We start from the raw sequence: 20,363 nt of genomic DNA on the forward strand, positions 1-20,363 counted from the left end.
ATATTATTTTCTATAATAAAATGCTGTCGTATGAACTTAGTGAGAGCTCATCGTAACCAAACGACTCGGAGAAATAATGATACGAAAATAGCCGAATGAAAAAGCGACAAAAACCGTGTATTTTTTTACGGCCGCCAAAGTTTTTTTAAATCACTACTTACTAATTCTGGGTCAGTAGGCCAAAAAAACTTGACAAAACTGCAATATCAAGATAACAAAGCGATTTTTTTACATCGTCCATTTGGCCCATGAGAAAATAACAGAATTCGCGTCCCGTATTAAAGACAGCACTTACGAGAAATGAGCTCTATTTAAGACAATATAAAAAGTGATTCTGGGGATCACTAAATTTCACGTCGAGTTTACTGTGATAGATCTGCATGGATTAACTCCTCTTTCGTTGAATCAAATACTTCATGGCCACTGGGCGAAAAATGGATAATTACTAAAATGATGTATGTATTGAAGAATATAATTTTAAAATTCGGTCAAGCTTGACATTTAGATTTTTTAGATCTAACGAAGAAAAAGATTATAATATTAATATTATCATCGGCCGGGGTTGATCCACTGCTAGATGAAAGCCTTCCCATAGCTCTTTTTATTATTTTAGATCACTAGTTCTTTGTTGCCACATAAATCTACCAAACTTTATGATCTCGTCTATCTAGCGCATTTTAAGGCGTCCCTGTGGGCGTTTGTTGCCCTGATTGTATACCACTGTATGACGGCATTTGTACAGCGATTATCCACTCGTCGAGCGACATGTCCATCTCACTCATAATCGGTTAAGCAAACTCTATCCCATCGCATATTATTGTCTGCTTCCTTATCGATTGGTTCCTTTTGTGATCTTTTCGCGCATGCGCCTTTCCATGCTGCGTTGCGCTACTCGTAACTTTAAATTTATCTTACATTAAGATGCTATATTTCACATGGATACGTGGGCGTTGGTAGCACATATTGGTTGAACACTTTACGCTTAACACACAGTGGGAGGTCACTTTTGAAGATGCTATTCAGGCGCACAAATGCACTTTATGCCAGTTTGAATATATGGAACCAAACATAATGCAATAATTGAAAATGTCCGTTAGGACATTGGTGAGTACGAGATCATTATGTTGGCACTGATTGATTTTGAGATTCTCCATGAGAAAAAAATAAATAAAAGCAATAAGTCTACCTACTGAATATATCATTGTATCTTATTCCTGGAATCACATTCAGTGACTAAAATAATTATTATTTATAAAGATGAAAGATGATGACACATATTAGTGGTTTATTTGTCATGTAGATGCCACGCCCAGCTCACGGTGGCCGCGCGGCATAAGCGTTGGACTATCATGCCGTGGGTCCCAGGTTCGAATCCTGGGTCTGGCAAGTACACATATTGTTTTCCAATATGTGTGTGAGTCAAGGTATGGACCTAATAGGTTGAGCGAGTGGCTGACATCCATTTCTCGTAAAAAAAAATCTGTTAATACAAACCTCTACTCTGTGGAGGCCCATATGATCGTATTAGGATTGGACATGGTCGGGGGAGATACAAGTAGGTACACATCCGTTTTAGTGGTTATGCTATAGGCCTCTTTGATTTTAGTCGCAGGGTTTTTGTTATACTTTGAGTAACATATACCTACTCAATTTGTGAGAAATGCGTATCTTTATTTTAATTTTTGGTGTAATTATATATTTATACGATTAATTTTAACTGTTTCAAGGCCCCTTTTAAATATATTGACAAAACGATTGCGCCATTTGTGTCAAAGAAACTCGCCGTTCTGTTACGATGATATAGTAAATGCCAAATAAATACTTAATAATTTAAATAATATTGAAGTGAGTGTTTTTTATAAAAAACAAATCATTAAATAAATATCGACTATGATGGTTGTTCATGTCCAAATAATAAACTTGGATCGATCGCCCCGGGAAGTATTTCATGCGAAGGCATCTGGTCGGAGGAAACTCACGTTGGATGGCGTCGTTCAAGCGAAGAGCTAAATGAAAGGTGTCCATTGTGGGTGAAAATTAGGACGGATTTTTTTTGTGAAGATAACACCAAAAAATAAGTGGTTTCAATATTTATACTATTTTGGAAGATCTAAAAAACAACTTATATGTAGCCCAACATAATTATTATTATTCAGTCAATGTGACCCAGCAAATTAAAAAGGTTGAAGAACTATGATTGTTATCGTCTTTTCACCAACAATTACATTGAAAGTTAACTATGCATGCTATGTTATTTCAGTTAGACTTCGCAAATAAATGTTACTAGTACCTATAATAATTGTTTAATTATTATTATTATTGTATAATTATTTATAAAATATTATTAATCGTGACATTATTATTTTTTATACTACCTACAAGTTATGTTACATGTTACAGAGGCATCGATAATTAATATAATTAATAATTTGTGCATTCAAAGGCTGTAATAATCCGTAAGTAAACATATAATATTTTTTATAGAATATCGTTACATCTACCGGCAAATTGCACTAGAGTTTAAAGACTTGTCAAACAAATAACTCTAAAAAATACGCGTTTCTTTTCTAAATTCGATCATGTTAATCTGTATTGACATTACCTATTCACCAGTAGTAATATCATATTATTAGTATCCCTATGACTGACAAAAGTAACAACCTACGAACGATGTCCCGCTTAGTCTACCTTCTTCAGAAAGTCGCTTTTCGCATTATTCAATTTCTATTAAATAACAAAATTCGTAAACCAAATATAATCACTTTGCGGTTCATAAATTTATGCAACAAAGTGAGATGTTAAAAAATGGGAAGCGTCGCTATGAACGGTATTTCAGTCTCAATTTGTCAGCTGTTGGCTATATTAACGGTACACGTTCGGCGCTCAAAAGTATTGTGATAGTCATATAGTCAGACTCGCCAATTAATTCCATTCAAAAGATTTTCCATTGTTTTATACAATATTTAAAAAAAAACAACAGTTAGCCTCAGAACATCACTGACACAGAAAATGAATTAAGTTAGACAATATAACATCTTAAGTAAATATTTTATGATAAATTTATACCTACTACATTCTATGCATTATATGGAATATATTATAATAATATATTACTTAAGAAGTACTCGTATATAGTACTTTTATAATAAAATATTGTATATAAATTTAGGTATCTAATTTTTCGTCGTCAAACCTTACATACTTAACATATTTAAAGTGGAGCATATGAAGCTTCACAGAGTGGAGGTTGTATTAAAATTAAACGAATTTTACGAAGAATAGTTGTAACTCATCGACCCAATTCACTGGAGAAAATGCATATTGAAAAAAACAACACGCATTTATTTTGACCAGCCATAGGTTAGAACCAACGATTGACCACTTCGTGTTTTACGAAGACGGCCGCTCTACGGACTAGGCTAACGTGTCTGCAATTATTTTACACGAAAATCAATAATAGTATCTACAAACTAAGATGTTAGTAGAAAAATTGAGTATTGAGGTATCGCTAGTATTGTCACAGACAATACTATTTATTATTTATATAATATCTTATATGTATTTAAATAAAATAATTTACTGTAGGTATATAATTAGTGAAAATCATCACAAAAGCTAATTTAATTATTCATATCAGTAAATCCCAACAGTATACAACATTACACAACCATAAACATCTTTAATCCCTCTATCTTACATACGTGCATATTATGTTATTAAATTTATAGATATTTTTTCCGAAATCCTTTTAAAAAAATTTCCTTCGCTGAATCGAAATAATAGCGAGTAGCAAAACGCATTTTCTTTATATTTTCTATGAATAATAAAACAATAATCAGATATTATGTATTATTGCATAGGGAAATACAAAAAACAGGAAATTTGGTCCTGTTACGCTGTGTAAAACAATGTTATGATTTTTCCCGGAGAATTCAATAGCAAAAAAATATTTTTTACCAGAAACTGTTTACTCTAGATGATATAATATCAATTTTTCTACAAAAAAACAAACGCAAATAAAAGATTTTTAATACTATTTTACATATTTTTTTTTGGAATACCCAAACATTTTTTTGTTTTTAATCTCAAAATAAATAATAAAAAATACTGCATTTCTATGCTTTATTCAAAGATTTCATAAATAAATTAGGAGTACTAAAACATATTACATTTTCTAGCTAACGAATTATATTAATTTGTATATACAACGTATGAATAATAGACGAAAATAGTAGCATTGTGCAGTGTTTATAGAGACATAAACCATATAATTAATTAGTTTTTGACTATGATAATAATTTTTGTCAATATTAGCAATCGTTATTTTCATAGAAGAATACCGGAAAAATTGTTTTACTTTGTAAATGAAATATCTGTTCATAGATTAATATAGACTATCGTCTATGGAATTTAACATCATTACATTTTTTTCTTTTTCTTTTTAATCGCTCAACAATACGAACCGTATCCTTAGCAGCCTACTATAAAGGTTGTAAACTTTTTAAAATCTTAATTGGAGTTAATTAGATTTTCATCTTTTTAACCTTTATCTGGGTTAAAGTAAATATTTTTTCTTTTGATATCAGATAAAAACAGTCTTCACTGACAATCATTCAATATTATTATTAGTAATCCATTTATTTAAAAAAAAAATATTATAATCAGCTGATTGTTGTACTTATAAAAGTGTATATTTTTTTAAATTATATTTAATGGTATTAATATTATGTATATAATATAGAAAATTAATACATTTACATTGAGGTGACAATGCAAAATCTCAACACGAAAATTCGACAACTTGCAGTGTACAGGTAATCACCATTTTTTAAGTCATCTCAAGTAAGTACGCAATGGAGTATAAAAAATTAAGCACCGGCGTACGGTAATGTCTTGCGCGGAACTCGAGCAGGTCAGGAGAGGCCATTCACTCGTCTGCAAAGCGAGGCACTTAGCCACTCGACCACGCATTTCCGCGGTGCATGCTGAGATAAAAAAAGTACATGAAGGCGAATCTTTGCGGTAACAAAACCGATAATGGTGCAGCGCAAATTGTTTTAACCGACGAAAGTTAACGTTATGTTATTATCGCGTTCAGAATTTCGGCCATTTATCAAGTTGACATGCGATTTTTAAGTAACTACTAGCATACATTTTTTTATTTATTTACACACACAAACAATACTGTATGGTATTGCAGCTTATAGTTACAACATAATGTTTTATAATAAACATTAAATATTTATTATAATATATATAATATATACATATACGTACACTAGAAAAAAATACTAATTTGCAGTGCCACCTGTCAACACTCTTCGATGTGGTGATATGTCAGTACTGCACTGCAAACATCTGTCAAACTATTATGAGAGTATCCTATCATCTGTTTTCTTTCGTGGCCCAATTAAAATAAAATATTCCTTAAAATATTCTCTCAACATACCTCTTTTAATACGGCTTCTCCCTGACTCGCTCTCGCTTATACATTTGTATATTATGTTTTCACTCATGTGTTACAAGACAGATAGATAAATGAAGACAAATCTATATTTTTTTGGTGATTTTACCGAGGCTTTGACTGCGACTCGCTGTCATATCGCGTCTTCCCTTCTAGAAGGGGATCCATCGATCAGGTCGTCACTCCTATTCTGTTAAATGTGTACAATTTTGCTCAGCTCTTCCGTCTTACCCACCGTAAGGACACCCTTCAATTCTTCGACATTCTCATAGATATCCGCAATTCGCAGCTTTACTCTGTGAAGTTCATATTTAGGGCATTGTAGTGCTATATGTACAATGTCCTCTAAAACATGACATTCATCGCAGAGTTGCGATTCACTTCTTCCCATGAGGACATCAAATTTTTGCCCATTGTGTGCTCTGTTCTTAGCCTCAGTATTAACTTAAGCTCATTCCTCGTCAAAGGAGACTCTACAAACCAGGGCACCTCTCGTGGTGATGGTAGAATAGACTTACTCCATTTCCTCTTTTCTAATGATGCCCTATGGTGAAAATCTATCCACATACTTTGGCCCATTTTCTTTATATCTATTTTTATATATTGACAATAGAATATGTGAATGAAAAATACAGAAAACAAAAAATCAGAAACAATAAATATTACTGAATATATCTATATATTCGGATAGTGCGTTGATGTGTCGAACAACGTTTATAACTAGCTGCTCGTGTGGAAACAATTTAACGTTTGATGACAGAACAACATTATCCTTAAAGGCAACTAGAAAAGTCTCTAACGTCAAAATGACTTCCGGTATATTAGGGAGAAAAAGTACACATTATTATATTAAAAAATAATATACTAAATTTAGTATTACAATAACCTATTGATAATTTTACATAAAAGCATTGATTGCGAGGGTCGAAAATGTAAGACATTATTATTATATTAGAGATGAATGTGGATGACCATAAAAATAATAACAATTGCAAAAAACGTGCAACCAATTTAAGAAAGCAAAAACATTACCCAAATGACTAAATCATGTCTGACAAGAACTCTTGTTATCCCAATTTTAAGAATAGACGGATTTACGAAATAGACGGACGGGTATTGAAGGTAAATTTTGAGAGCTTCGTGAACGGTGAAATGGAAAAAATGAGTTGAAAATTAGCAAACTGCACATTTGAGACAGTGTGCAGAATTACAACCTAAAAAAACTTGTAGTATTTGGTCAGATTGAAACTCCATGAGAACGAGGAAGACAAGAGAAATCAAAACTAGGTCATGTTTTTCACTGCAGGATATGCGTGCTGCCGAATGATAAGATTTCATCCTAGTGACAATTTTCACAATCAGACACGAGATACAGAAGCAAATTCACTCATAACATGCAGTATATTTTTAAAATGAATATAATATTATGACTCGTTAAGAATCTTGCAATTTTAAAGAATTGGTTTATTATTAGGTCAGTGTTATTATGTAAATGTTTTCAAGTAAATAACTCGTAATCAGTGTTGCCAACAAGTAAAATAACCTAGAATTTTGCATGATGGCAGAAAAAATGCTAGATTTACTCAAACCCCATTTTTCTTTCATCATGTTTGTGCATTACGTCCATATATGTTGATACTGGATACATAAGAGTTTTATTTGATTTTTTGTGAGAGTATTTTGTATTTCAGGTACATTTGGAGACCAAAATTGGTTGATTTGGTGATTTATTTAGTCGATTTTATTATGTATGTTTATGGCAAAGAACCCGAAATAACCAAACGACTCCACTGTTTCAAAAAACATCGCTGTCAACGATAAGGCAGCTATTATAATTTGGTGATATACTGTTTATAATAGTGTTGTTTTATTTTACAAATAAATGCCTCTTTGAGGGTTTCTAGAAACTAGCCAATATCAATATCAATAATAGAATCAATTCATCAAATATTGTTTTACAATATAATTGATAATTTTAACATTTCCTAGTCAAAAAGATTTAGGTACATTGTTAATTGATTTTCTCAATTAAGCCACTATTTATTGGTAGCATTACTCAATATGCCCCACCCCACCCATAGTATTTTTACCACGTTATTTTTCTAACATAACGTCGCTGTAGGATTGGTTTCCCGAATAGACCAAATGATCAGGAGACGAAAAACAAATTTCATAATCCTATATTTGAATACATGGAGATATTTAAATTGTTGTTTTTACAGCATATGAATGATGTATTCATTACCATTACTAAGTAATTTTAATAAAAGGATGGTTCTGGTTCATTTAGATACAACAAAAAAATCTGAATTAAAAGGTCGATTTCGACAAAAACGGATATTCGGCAAACCAATCCTATGGCGACGATAATATATTATAAGATCACCGTCAAACTTATCTCAACATAGATATATTGAATTACATACATAGTAGGTATGTACGTCCGTAATGACTTACTTGCGCAAAATCAGACAAGTGGTTACCATTGACTTAGAAAAACTATTGTGGCTATTTATTATTGATTAAACAGACCTTAAGGTTTAGTTAGATTTATCATTCATTATAGATTATCTACTATTATAATGAGCGTGTTATGCATAATTCAAAGGTTTTATATACAAAAAACATACCTACAATATTATATTAGTCTAATAAGCAATGACTGTGTTATCGCGGTCAATGAAAACTGCACATATCATAAGACCGTGTTTGTTAAGGTGACGCATCAGTGAAACGCCAAATAATTTTCAACTGTACGCGCGACGAAATTTTGTACTCGCTTCGCATTCATTGAGAGATCGTCGAGTCGGACATACGTCACTTTGCTGCGTGATGGCGACGGGCCAATTAATTCTAAAATCGTGTAAAGATGACTAAAAACGTTACCCATTTACTTTAAAAAGAAAACATGTCAATGAATATATTATTATTGTTACTAATAGAATAATAAACAGAACATAAAATGGACGTATGTTGGATTTATATGAGAAATAATATTTCGTTTGACAGGCGTCTTTTGCACCCGCGACCCGCAATCCGCACATCGCCTAGCAACGATCTTTTTAGACCGTGCCTCAACTAATGCATGGCCTTAAGTCAGGTCGAAAATATTAATTTAAATCAACGGTAGTCATGATTAATACCTACTATTAGAAAACGTTTGATATTTTTGTAATACAAATTATATTATATACTTTAGTCGGCTCGGCTCATACATCTAAACTGGCCTCCTCTGCCACATAGCCATAAATCAAACCTTCTAGGAAAGTCGCACCGATGAATAACGTATGAACATCATATGAAGACCGTGCACAAGGGCGCTGAGCGACAGTCGCGCGTAATCTCTCGAAACGTGGATATATGAAATGCGGCGACCGGCGAGCTGGTATAGGAATGACCAATTCGTAGGGTATACTTTTGCCTTCTAGCGGGTTCGACTCGCATCCCGAGACGCATACGATTTGTTGCTAGCACTAAAAAGTCGCATTCCATCAATGTGCGGAGCTCCATTTGACAACGTGTGTTTTGTGAATAACGATGACGTCACATCGACGTATTCGATGCGTTGCGAATGAGACGAGTTTATATGTGCGAGCCGGCTTACACGACATATGTTTCGTTCACATCGGTTATTCGGATATACGATTCAATGGGGCACTATGCTACTAAAGCGGGGCACATAATTATTATTTTTTTTTCACACATATAAATACGTACAGATTAACCATACATATTGCGTTTTGAAACCATGCGGCGATTATACACGTAAAATAATACAAATATCATTTAAATGTTCTTCCACCAGTATGTGTTATTTTATGCAGGTATACTTATTATTAGGGCTGATTTCAAAAGAAAAAACACCGTATTTTAAATAATTCTTTTTAGATGTCATTTCAAATTTATAATTTTTAATGAAATGTGAACTCCGGTTTACATGATAGATTTTACGTATATACATCATAAAAATACACTTAAAATTAACCAACTAAACATAAATTAAAAGTCTCATAAATTGAGTCAAAGTGGTGACTAAATTTCACCTTTAGTCTAAAACAACTATCCCTGATTCAGTGGGTCTTTTTTGTTGTGAACTTTCTCCTTGTTAATAGATTTAGGATTTGCGAATTTTAAATGTCGATGTCTAATATAAGCAAACACAAGACATAAAAAAACTAACCTGATCAATCACTCTTGACACAAATGCAGACGTCATTATAAACCAGAAATGAACACAAATAATAATTTCCCCAGACAAAAACAAGTTGGCAAATATATTTATCTTTTAACAATGACCGATATTTTATGAACTCTCACATTTTTTCTAAAATATATTCTAATTCAAATGAGATTTAACAAATATTATAATAGTAAAAGGGGCTTCATTGTGTTATTATCTACCGTAGCTAAAAAAATAAGCACAAATCAACTTATTTTATACGTACGAGGGTGGTCCCAGAAGTACCCGACCTAACAAAAAACACAAAAAATTTGGGAAAAAATATTTTTATTTCTCTACGTAGTCTTCTTTTAGGTCGATACACTTTTCCCAGCGATGTTCAATAGCTTCGATACCCTGTTTATAGTGAAAATCGTCAAGTTCCTCAAAATAGCCATCTACCGCAGACTCCATCTCTTCACTTTTGGCAAATCTCTTACCACCGAGCCATTTTTTCAAGTTTGGAAACAGAAAATAATCCGAGGGGGCTAAATTTGGCGAATAAGGTTTGTGAGGAAGCAATTCTAACTTTAACTCATTGATTTTGGCCATCGCGATAATGGATGTGTGAACTGATGAATTGTCCTGATGAAACGAAACTTTCTTTTTCGCCAAATGCGGTTGTTTTTTCTTTATTTCATCACTCAAACGCTGCAATAAGTTTGCGCAATACACGCTGTTGACTGATTTTCCTTTCTGAAGATAATCAATGAAAATTACCCCACGCGCGTCCCAAAAAACTGACGCCATGACCTTGCCTGCAGATGGAACTGTATTAGCCTTCTTTGGAGCCGATTCTCCCCTTCCAGTCGATTGTTTCGACTGTTCCTTTGTCTCAGATGTGAAGTGATGGACCCATGTTTCATCCATGGTTATAAATAGATGCAAAAACTCTGCTTTATTGTTGTGAAACTTCACCAAACACTCGATTGAAACATCCTCACGATGCTGTTTTTGTTCCATTGTGAGTAATCGCGGCACACACCTTGCGCACAGCTATTTCATGTCCAAATTTTCAGTCAATATGTGATATACAGCACTTTTTGAAATTCCTACCATGTCTGCTAGCTCGCGCAATTTCAGTCGACGTTCATCCAATACCATTTTGTGGATTTTCGTCACCATTTTGGCGTGGTCACCTCATTTGGTCGTCCACTGCGATGCTCGTCCGAGCTCGTTTAAATTCAGCAACCCAATATGTTACTGTTGTAAACAAAGGAACAGACACCCCCAGAGTAGAATCTAGTGCAGCTTTGATATTGGTTGGACTGAAGCTTTTCAAATGAAAGTACATATTGTATCACATAACTATGACCAATTTTTTCCATGTTTACAAATTCACTAAGTGCGTTCACTGTTGATGGCTGACAAATAATTACTGAACAACGTGGCGTCGTCAAACTTTAAACTTAGGATTTATAAGGTTGGTACTTTCTATCATAGTCATTATTTTTAAACAACAACTGCTATCTATAAGTCAGGTCGGGTACTTTTGGGACTACCGGTATATATTTTTGATATAGTCTATTGATAGTTAAATACATTTAACTTTATCGACTTCTCTTGCAACGACGTTAACGTTTTGAAAAAAATATATTTATAATATTAATACTATCGACCGAAGGTACTTGATGGAATTTAAATTTAAATTCTAATACAGAGATATTTTATCAAAACTTGGAACAATAAATAATCCGTGGAAGCCAGGTCAAAACTATATATCGTGTGATTCAGCTGATGGAGTCCTCGACCAGCAACTAAAAGTTCTTGGCAGATTTTTCGATTACTTTCAATATGGAGTATGCAATTGTAGAACATTAAAATTGTAGAAGAAATACAGAACAATAAACCAGGTTTCACACGCAGCGAATATTATCGCGCGACCATTGTTCGCCAACGTATACCTATATGACAAATAGATGCGGAACTTTATATCACGCGATAATATTTCGTCGCTGTAGGATTGGTTTCCCGAATAGACCAAATGTTCAGGAGACGAAAAACAAATTTGATAATCCTATATTTAAATACATGGAGATATTTAAATTGTTGTTTTTACAGCATATGAATGATGTATTCATTACCATTACTAAGTAATTTAAATAAAAGGATGGTTCTGGTTCATTTAAATACAAAAAAAATCTGAATTAAAAGGTCGATTTCAACAAAAACGGATATTCGGCAAACCAATCCTATAGCGACGATTTGCTGCATATGAAATTGAAGCTAAATATGCGCCTAACTTATGAAGTCTAAATTGGCTATAATATGTTTGAATAAAAATGGATATTATATACCATTGCTAGAAAAGAACAAAAAACTGTCTAAAAATTGAATTATTCTCCGATCTTTCTGCCATCAAAACATTATTATATAGTCACCCTTTATCTTTAGAAGTTTAATGGGAAAATACTTTATGTTAATTTGATTACAAAAAACTAAATATTCAAAAACTTATGTTTATAGCGGAAATTAAAAAAATATTAACCGAATTTTTGACCATGAGATAGGTACGATGAAATTCTTTGAATCTTGTAAACTCACATAAATATTATACGTGGAAATCTTGAATGTTTTTGTACATACACTGCATAAACAAGACACGTTACAAATCATATTAGCTATAAGAGTTGTAAAATTATTTATATTGGATTCATTAAAAGTGAGAAGTACATATAATATACGACTAGGTAATATATAAAAATCAATCGGTTTCATATACGTACCATAATTATATTGTATAATACCGACATAATATATTAGGATTCGATTAACCTGAAACTAATAAATCTCACGTAAAACAAGATAGAACCGGGGTGACAATATGTATGTATTATTTATTTACGATGTATTAAAGATATTTTAAAAAATCAATTATGACAACAGTGTTTTAAACGATAAATTTAATTAATCAATATTTTATTTAGTTATTAGTTTTCATGGTAATATTCCGTTTTACAAACAATATACTCGTAACATTATCTTTTATTATGTATTTTTAATTTTTATATCTATATTATACATCGACTGTTACACTACTGTCAATATAAGATAATGGTGATAATAGATTCTCGTATATTTGTCATATTATTATAATGGTATGATAACTGAAATACTATCGACTAAATAAACTGATTGGTGGAATTTAAAATATCCAATAAATATTATACTATATCAGAGACGTTACACTTTAATGCTGGTATGCGTATAGATGAATTGAGTAAAATTAAATTAAATAAAATAAAACATTATAATATAGTAGTTTTGATAATAAACATAACCGCCATCAATCTTTATTGAACATAATACACAACTAAATTAAAATACAACTTGGAAACGTCTAATAAACATATTACAATATATTATTATGTATTAGAAACATTCTATAAAAAAATATAGGTCGCGGAACATTTGAACACATATCTAAAATAATACCTAGTTATATATTTTCAATAAAAATACTACCTTTTTGAATGTAGAAATAACTATCGACAAAAACTTTTTTGTGTAGTTTAATATTTTTACGCGGTTTTTAATTTCAACCGTTTTAAAATTTTTGTTTTCAACCAAAGTATGAACCCAATACGTTGAGAAAGTGACTACCATCAATTTCTCGTAAAAAAACTGTTAATACAACATTAGGATCGAACATGGTAAAAAAAAACTATTTCCTGATTACGATAGCCATTATTTGTTTGATTTTAATTTTAAATTCTGTACCTCAGAGTCAGTCTAATTTGGCCGAAAAAGATTGTTTACTCACTTATATTATCATATTTGACAAGCTCAATTCATTATAAAAGTTGAATGTATTAAAAATAAAATCATAAAATTATTTAAATAATAAAACATTAACCTTAAAAAATCTTAAATTATTGTGTTTTAATGAGAGTGTTGTTTTTGGACTTTTATTTTTAAAAAAATAGTACATATTATTAATATTAAATTAAACTGCATTAAATTAAGCAGTTATTATTTTTCCAATTAATATGCAAAATACCAGGTACAGTCCTATGTAGATCGTATTTAGCGTTACTCTAAAATATAGAATACACATAAATGTATTATAGTATGTTTTTTAAATTTATATTTAGTACTATAGATCTACCATCATAAATTGGCATTTCAGCGAGGGCGCTAGTATGACATTGAGAATATTACCATAACTAACAAAAAAATGGTAATTTATAATTTTTTATTGGTAGTAGATTTCTGTACAAATATTATGCAATCCGTAATTCGAGAAACATGTTGAAAAATTAAATGGCATTTGTAACAAATTTATCCTCGATAGACAATTTTAGTTTCAAATTCGACCGGCTGCCAACTTACGATGGTAGATCTTTACGAAAAGCCACGATATCAATCACAGTAGTTCAAGTAGATCACAATCACAGAACTATCTGTTTTTGTGAAAAATACAGAGATATAATGACGTATCAAAATTTATCAGGGAAACATATTTTCAACAGTAAAGTTCTAATCAACTTTTCAAAACAATATTATCTTTCATATCAAACACCACTGAGCTCGTCACATTGGTAATATTAAAACAAACTGAGAAAGTTTCTATCAGATAAAAGAACAATCTTCGGACATCTTTAAATTGAGAAATCCTGAGTAAACATGCCCCTCGTCAGTCGAAATAATAATTTTATTTGAGAAAGGAAATTTTCTTTGTCTCTTATGTTTAAATATTTTCTCAATGGAGTCAATGAAATCACGTTTACTTGTCAAACGATTTGTATTATTTTGTTCATAGAAAACGTCACGTACCGGGTGTCTGCTGAACTTAATCTAAATTTTGATGTTTTTATTTACTAGACTGGAGTCATACTACAATGATGTTTGGTGTCTTGAGAAAATCGTGGTACGAATATCATAAAGTTTTCACACTCATTTTAGTATTCCAGTCTTAGGTGTTAACAAAACTATATGTTTTACTTTCAAATCCAATATTATTTTCAACCGATCGCAATTAATGTATATTTTATGATAAATAAAAAAAACAATAATGGTAATCAGTACTTCCGCTCCAGGGTAGAATAGTTTACAAATTAAAATTGCGGGCATATTTTAACGGAACTCCTGTGAGAGTAACTGGTTATTAGCTGTATCACTTGGGAATAATATCAATAATAGAACAATTTATCATAATTAAATAATCTACTTTATAGAAAAATATTATTGGCGATGCATTATGTAAAATTTTATGGCAAAATTGATATTTTTAACATACTGACATCTAAAAGAAAATCAAATGTGTTTTCTTATAAGTTTTCACATTCTTATACAAAATACAATATAGCTACACGTAGGAGGCGATATTATTTGAAATTTGTTCTGATTTATGTGTATCATGTATCATTGAATTGAATCTTTTTCACAAGATACACATACCTACATACTTTTTATTTCATCCATTACTGTGTGACTGTATAATAATATTTTTTTATCGGATGAAGATCAAGATTATTTCCTTTGACGAAACGCGGCGTTATTCCAAAAATATTTTCTCCTTCCGATAGTTAAGCATTTGCAATATCAAGATAAATTACACAGTAATATTTATTTATACAGGCACATTTTAATTAATAAATACAATATATTTGTAGCCTTAAAAGTCCACGTGTGGTACGAGTATCTTTGTAAGCTGTCTGTAAGCTTTAGGGGAAATGTGTAAAAGTCAAAAACTCTAACATTATAGTAGGTACAGTGAAACATATTCGTCAAACTTTTCATTGAAGTTTACAATTGACTTGTAATTTGGGAGAAATTGCAACATTTTGCGTTCTGTATTTATACTTATTTCGAAGCCTATTCTTTCTCACTCAATTAAAACCTACCAAAATGCAAGTTTTGTCAATTCAGATATTTTCATATGAGTAATGTCATAACAGATGCAACCGTTATTTGAAATTCTTTTACAGCTATAACTATAAATTAAAAAAAATGTTAACCTGGAATAACGAGTAGCTCTTTCGAGTATCGACACATATATTTATAAAGTTTAGACCTTTTAAAGAAATCCGCATATTTAATAGAAATATTTTATCACCTATCTGCTTACCTATATAAATAATCTTATAATCATTTTAAAAGCTGTCTAATAAAACACGTTATTCTCAAATTAAGCCATGTTATCTTTTACTATCAAAATAAACTAATAAAGTTTATTTATATAATCCATAATACCACTTTTAAATATTATAAAATATGTCTCTTGATATCAAAATTTGTTGGAAAGAACTAAAATGTATTACTTGTTAACAAAAATAAAATATTCTGTATTATAATAATATATAGATATTACGTGCTTTCTTACATACGTACGTATTATATTCATTGAATATACTATAATTATAGTATTAGAAAAATATGTATATATATATAGTATCTATATTATATTCATCAGAATTCTTATGGAGAACTGTTCTGAATAAACTGCTAAGACAATTTCTAATAACGCGGAAATTATCTAACCTCATATATTATATGTTATTTTTATATATATTAATATTGGTAGTCATCTTTTGTAACTGTAAATAAAGGTGTTATTAATATCTAGTAACTTTGATTTCTAAACGGCATCCATTCCCTTGAAATTTTTGTTTTAATAACGACTCTACTTGCTTTGACTTTTTTTATTCAATGAATACTACAATATATAATTATGTATGTCAGCGGTGAAGGGTGGAGGTAGGCTGTTAAGATCCGACATAAAAATTGCACATAAAAGTATATTAGTCATATGTATTTGTTTTTATTGAACCAAAACTAGAATAAAATTTACAGATGGTGTTGGTTAGTTTTCAAAAATCAATTAAACACCGCCTAATTTTTTTTTTTTAAAGTTATGGGCGATCCGACAAACTAGTGCTTACTTTTTCAGTAAAACTTATTTATTTTCATTAAATTAAGAATACATATTGCACATGGTGTTGGTTAGTTTTTTTTAAATTCATTAAGCCCTCCTTGCCTCTACCAAACTATAATCGATAAAAAAATATTATTCTTCCTAAAAAAAAATATCCAAAATTATGTATGATTTAATGGCATAAAAAGTAAGATAGGTATATGATTGACTATTATCTAATATGGCTTCGTTTTTTCAGGGTTTCATTGGTTTTTAAAAACTAACCAACACAATTTTCAATTCGTAGCTTAGTTTAATGGAAACAAATATGTATGACTTACAAAGTTTAGTATGAACTATTTATATCGGATATTAACAGCCTACCTCCACCCTTCGCCACTGATATATTATGTTCAATATAGAATATTGTATTCTAAAATATTGCATATTATTTCCAAGAAATATGTTCAAGTTATTACTTAATATTATTTGGTGATCGCTGTTTTGGTATATCGCATTAACACAATATATTATATTTTATATGAAAAAGACAGCGATTTATTTTGTTGCATTTGTGCAAAACTCTTTTGAGTTGTAAAAATATTATTATTGCTTTGTAATATCAGAGGACTGGTAAAGGTCTGAAGTTCCCATCATGTCCCCTCGCAGTTGGTTGATTCGCAAATCACTAAAGCGTAAATTTAAGAGACAGCTGCGCCTTAAAAACCGGTTAGGCCCTAAAATAATGATACAATAAATGCTTCAGATTTAAAAGATTAGCAATATAATATACGAAGTGCACTATATAATATATTTTCTTATATTTATATTATTGCACGAACCGCCAACGCGATGAACAGTCAGATTAAAGTGAGTGTTTTTATCGTCGCATTAAAAGAAAATGTTTATTAAGAAGGGAATACATAAATATAATATATACATTAGGATGATCTTGGGTTTTAAAATGTTCGCTTTATTATCTTTTGTTCGGTATATGGGTGCTTAGGAAAGTACCTACCTACTTTTATATCAATTATTAACAACAGTGACGTCCCGTGGGGGTAGACAGGCCATGTGTTGCTTAGAGGTAGCAAATTATAAAGAGCGGCAAGTGAAGGAACAGATACAGCTTGTTCCAGGCAATATTCCACAAAGCGGAGAATGCAATCACTTCGTTAGAGAGTACTAACATCTCAATTTTAAATTTCACAAGGGAGCCTCCAAACTTGTCAGTTCCTCAGACTTCTACGTATCTTAAACCACTCAGTGTAGGTTTCATGGAAATACTTTAATCCTCAGTAGATATGTATCTATTTTTTTCAAGATTTTGGTTGGATTTGTCATATTTAGGATAATTAAATTAGTGGGTGTGCACATTTTTGCTTAGAATTTGAGACTAAAAAAAAAAGGACGGCATTCTAGGACTATGGACATCACTGATTGATTACCAATATATTGAAAATGATTTTTCAAATGCCACGTTAATTAATATTATTTTTTGGCTGTATTTCATGTATCAGTAATAATTATTATATTATATTTTCAATATTTTCATTAAACCTTAGTAGTATTTTCTATGATAAATACTTATTATGTATTTTACAATGGTTTTTCATTTAAAAAATGGTAGAATTGAAATATCAATTTATATTACAAAATGATACGATGATACTTGACGTCTGCTTTGAAATTAGTATTCTAATTAGCGATAGATTGCCTATGAAAATTTGTATTATAAAATCATATTAAAAGTAGTATTGCCATTTTGTCAACGCAAGAAACGGCGACTTTTACACTAATATATACCTACCCTTCTATGGTATTAGATGAAAAACAAAAGGGCATAATCTACATAATCTACACCTTTCCTAAAAAATTCTTTATTGTGTACTTTTAAACGGCACGTGGCCCGTTGAAATACCCAAATTAAATAATAATATAATATGTGATTCAAAATCACAAAACAATCAATTTGAGTGATTATTATAACATTTAATCTTTCTTTTTGTAAAACAGCTTCGTTTAATTTGGTTGCTTTAAATATAATAAAATATTAAATAAAATGGGCCACTCCCGCAATTGCCGAATGGTAAATTGTTGGCTTATAAATTCATGTGTCTCGGGTTCAAACTGACAAAATTCAATGTTGTTTTTTTCAATGTGTGTTTGACGCCAGATCACAAACCTTTTAGTTTGAGCAAGTAGCCAACATCAATTTCACGTAAAACAAAAACCTCTTTGTGACGCAAAATATCTTCGTCCACTTACTCACAAAATTTTATGAACAATTGGTAAATTACCAAATTATTTTCTCTAAAAATGACCATATAAATAGTATAATGAATGACAATTATGTATGTGGAGTAGTCATTTGTAATTCTCTTAACCGATCAAGTCTATATTTCGGATCCAAGCACACAAAGAAAAACCACATGTGACTTTGAACCCTTGACCCGCTGTTTTAGAAGCGTATGTTCCGCCACTACTCTACTGCAAACATTCATAGAATAACTACGAAAATATATTATGTGTTATATAGTAAGTAGACGTGTATATATTTAGTAGATAAATTGAGAATAAATCGTTCTATTGTTGACAAAGAAAGTTTGACCGATTATATTTTAATTTGACACTTTCTATTCTTTATTTTTAAACAATGCTATTGTAGCGTCTTATACAGTAGTCATTTTCGTGAATACATTTTGATATTGACCTTAGCAAATGATCAAACCTAGGAGTGCTATAAAATCTTAAGAAAAATACTTTATTAAAAAATCTTATTGTCATTATTCCGTCATACTTATTTTGAATGCTATGCTGTAACATATTATAATGTAAACAAAACAGAACCTTGTAGCGATATACGTAAGTACGCATCTAGGTACTTCATAACTGAATGGAAATTTAAAATAGCTCGTTGACCACTTTTAATGCAACAGAGAAATATTAAATAATTAAATAGTTTTCGTGAATATTTAAATCTATTGTTAAATAAATTAAATTTTGTCATCTCACCTGTCGTAATTACGCCCATTGCTTCGACCACACACCTTTTTATTTGCGATGTTCAATCAATATTCAAATAAGATTCTTTTATGAACACACATTAATTTACAGATAAAGTTATATTCTATCTGTTCTGTTTTTAAATTTGACAGTCAATCGGTTGTTCTTTTATTTATTTTTACGATGTTATTTTTACGTTCGAATTTAGGTTAGGTTTCGCGCTTTTATCAACGCGTCGAAGTTACCTGCGCGCGCAGTTTGCTTCTACGAGTGGCAAAGTTCTGGCAATACGAGTTGGTTTTATATGACAGAGTGAGAATCAAAGTGAGGCGATGTTCAGGAAGAAAGGTGATCACAGATCTCTTCTTCGTAATTATATCATTACTCCGCATTAACGCAATGTTTTTCTATTGTTCAAAGTTTGTGTGGGAACTGACACATTGTTGTTTTATATAATAATATCTAATGCCAAGTTCACGGTTGTTATTTATAAATAATTAATTTAAATAATAAATGAGTACATATGCACTATGTATATAATATTATTATTATTTATATAATCATATATTTATTTTATTGAAAGAAAATTAGTCTAAATGATCTTTAAAATATAATGTAATATTATGATATTATCGTCGTTTAAATGCTAGTCAAAGTTTCGACCCACAGTACGAACCTAATTATAGGTCTACCAAGTGTCTAACATCCATTTCTCGTAAAATCCCTGAACCTCATTTTCATTTTTGAAAAGGAGCCACTTTGGTTGTTGGGTGTCATAAATCCTGGAGACATGACATTACTTTTCACAGAAAAAAACA

At 30.9% G+C, this 20,363-nt stretch overlaps 1 protein-coding gene across 1 annotated transcript in view; it reads right to left on the reverse strand.

The window, feature by feature from the left end:
- Positions 1–19,820, reverse strand: part of Spn100A (Serpin 100A) — a 39,799-nt gene extending 19,979 nt beyond the window's left edge. Inside the window, exon 1 of the mRNA XM_085956856.1 lies at positions 19,555–19,820. Coding sequence (XP_085812982.1) covers positions 19,555–19,573 — 19 coding nt within the window. The 5' untranslated portion in view covers positions 19,574–19,820. The remainder of the gene's footprint in view (positions 1–19,554) is intronic.
- Between the last annotated feature and the right edge of the window lie 543 nt (positions 19,821–20,363).

This window comes from Rhyacophila brunnea, unplaced genomic scaffold, assembly GCF_057557595.1.
Source record: "Rhyacophila brunnea isolate RB1 unplaced genomic scaffold, BYU_Rbru_1.0 scaffold_6, whole genome shotgun sequence".
Lineage (NCBI taxonomy): Eukaryota > Metazoa > Arthropoda > Insecta > Trichoptera > Rhyacophilidae > Rhyacophila > Rhyacophila brunnea.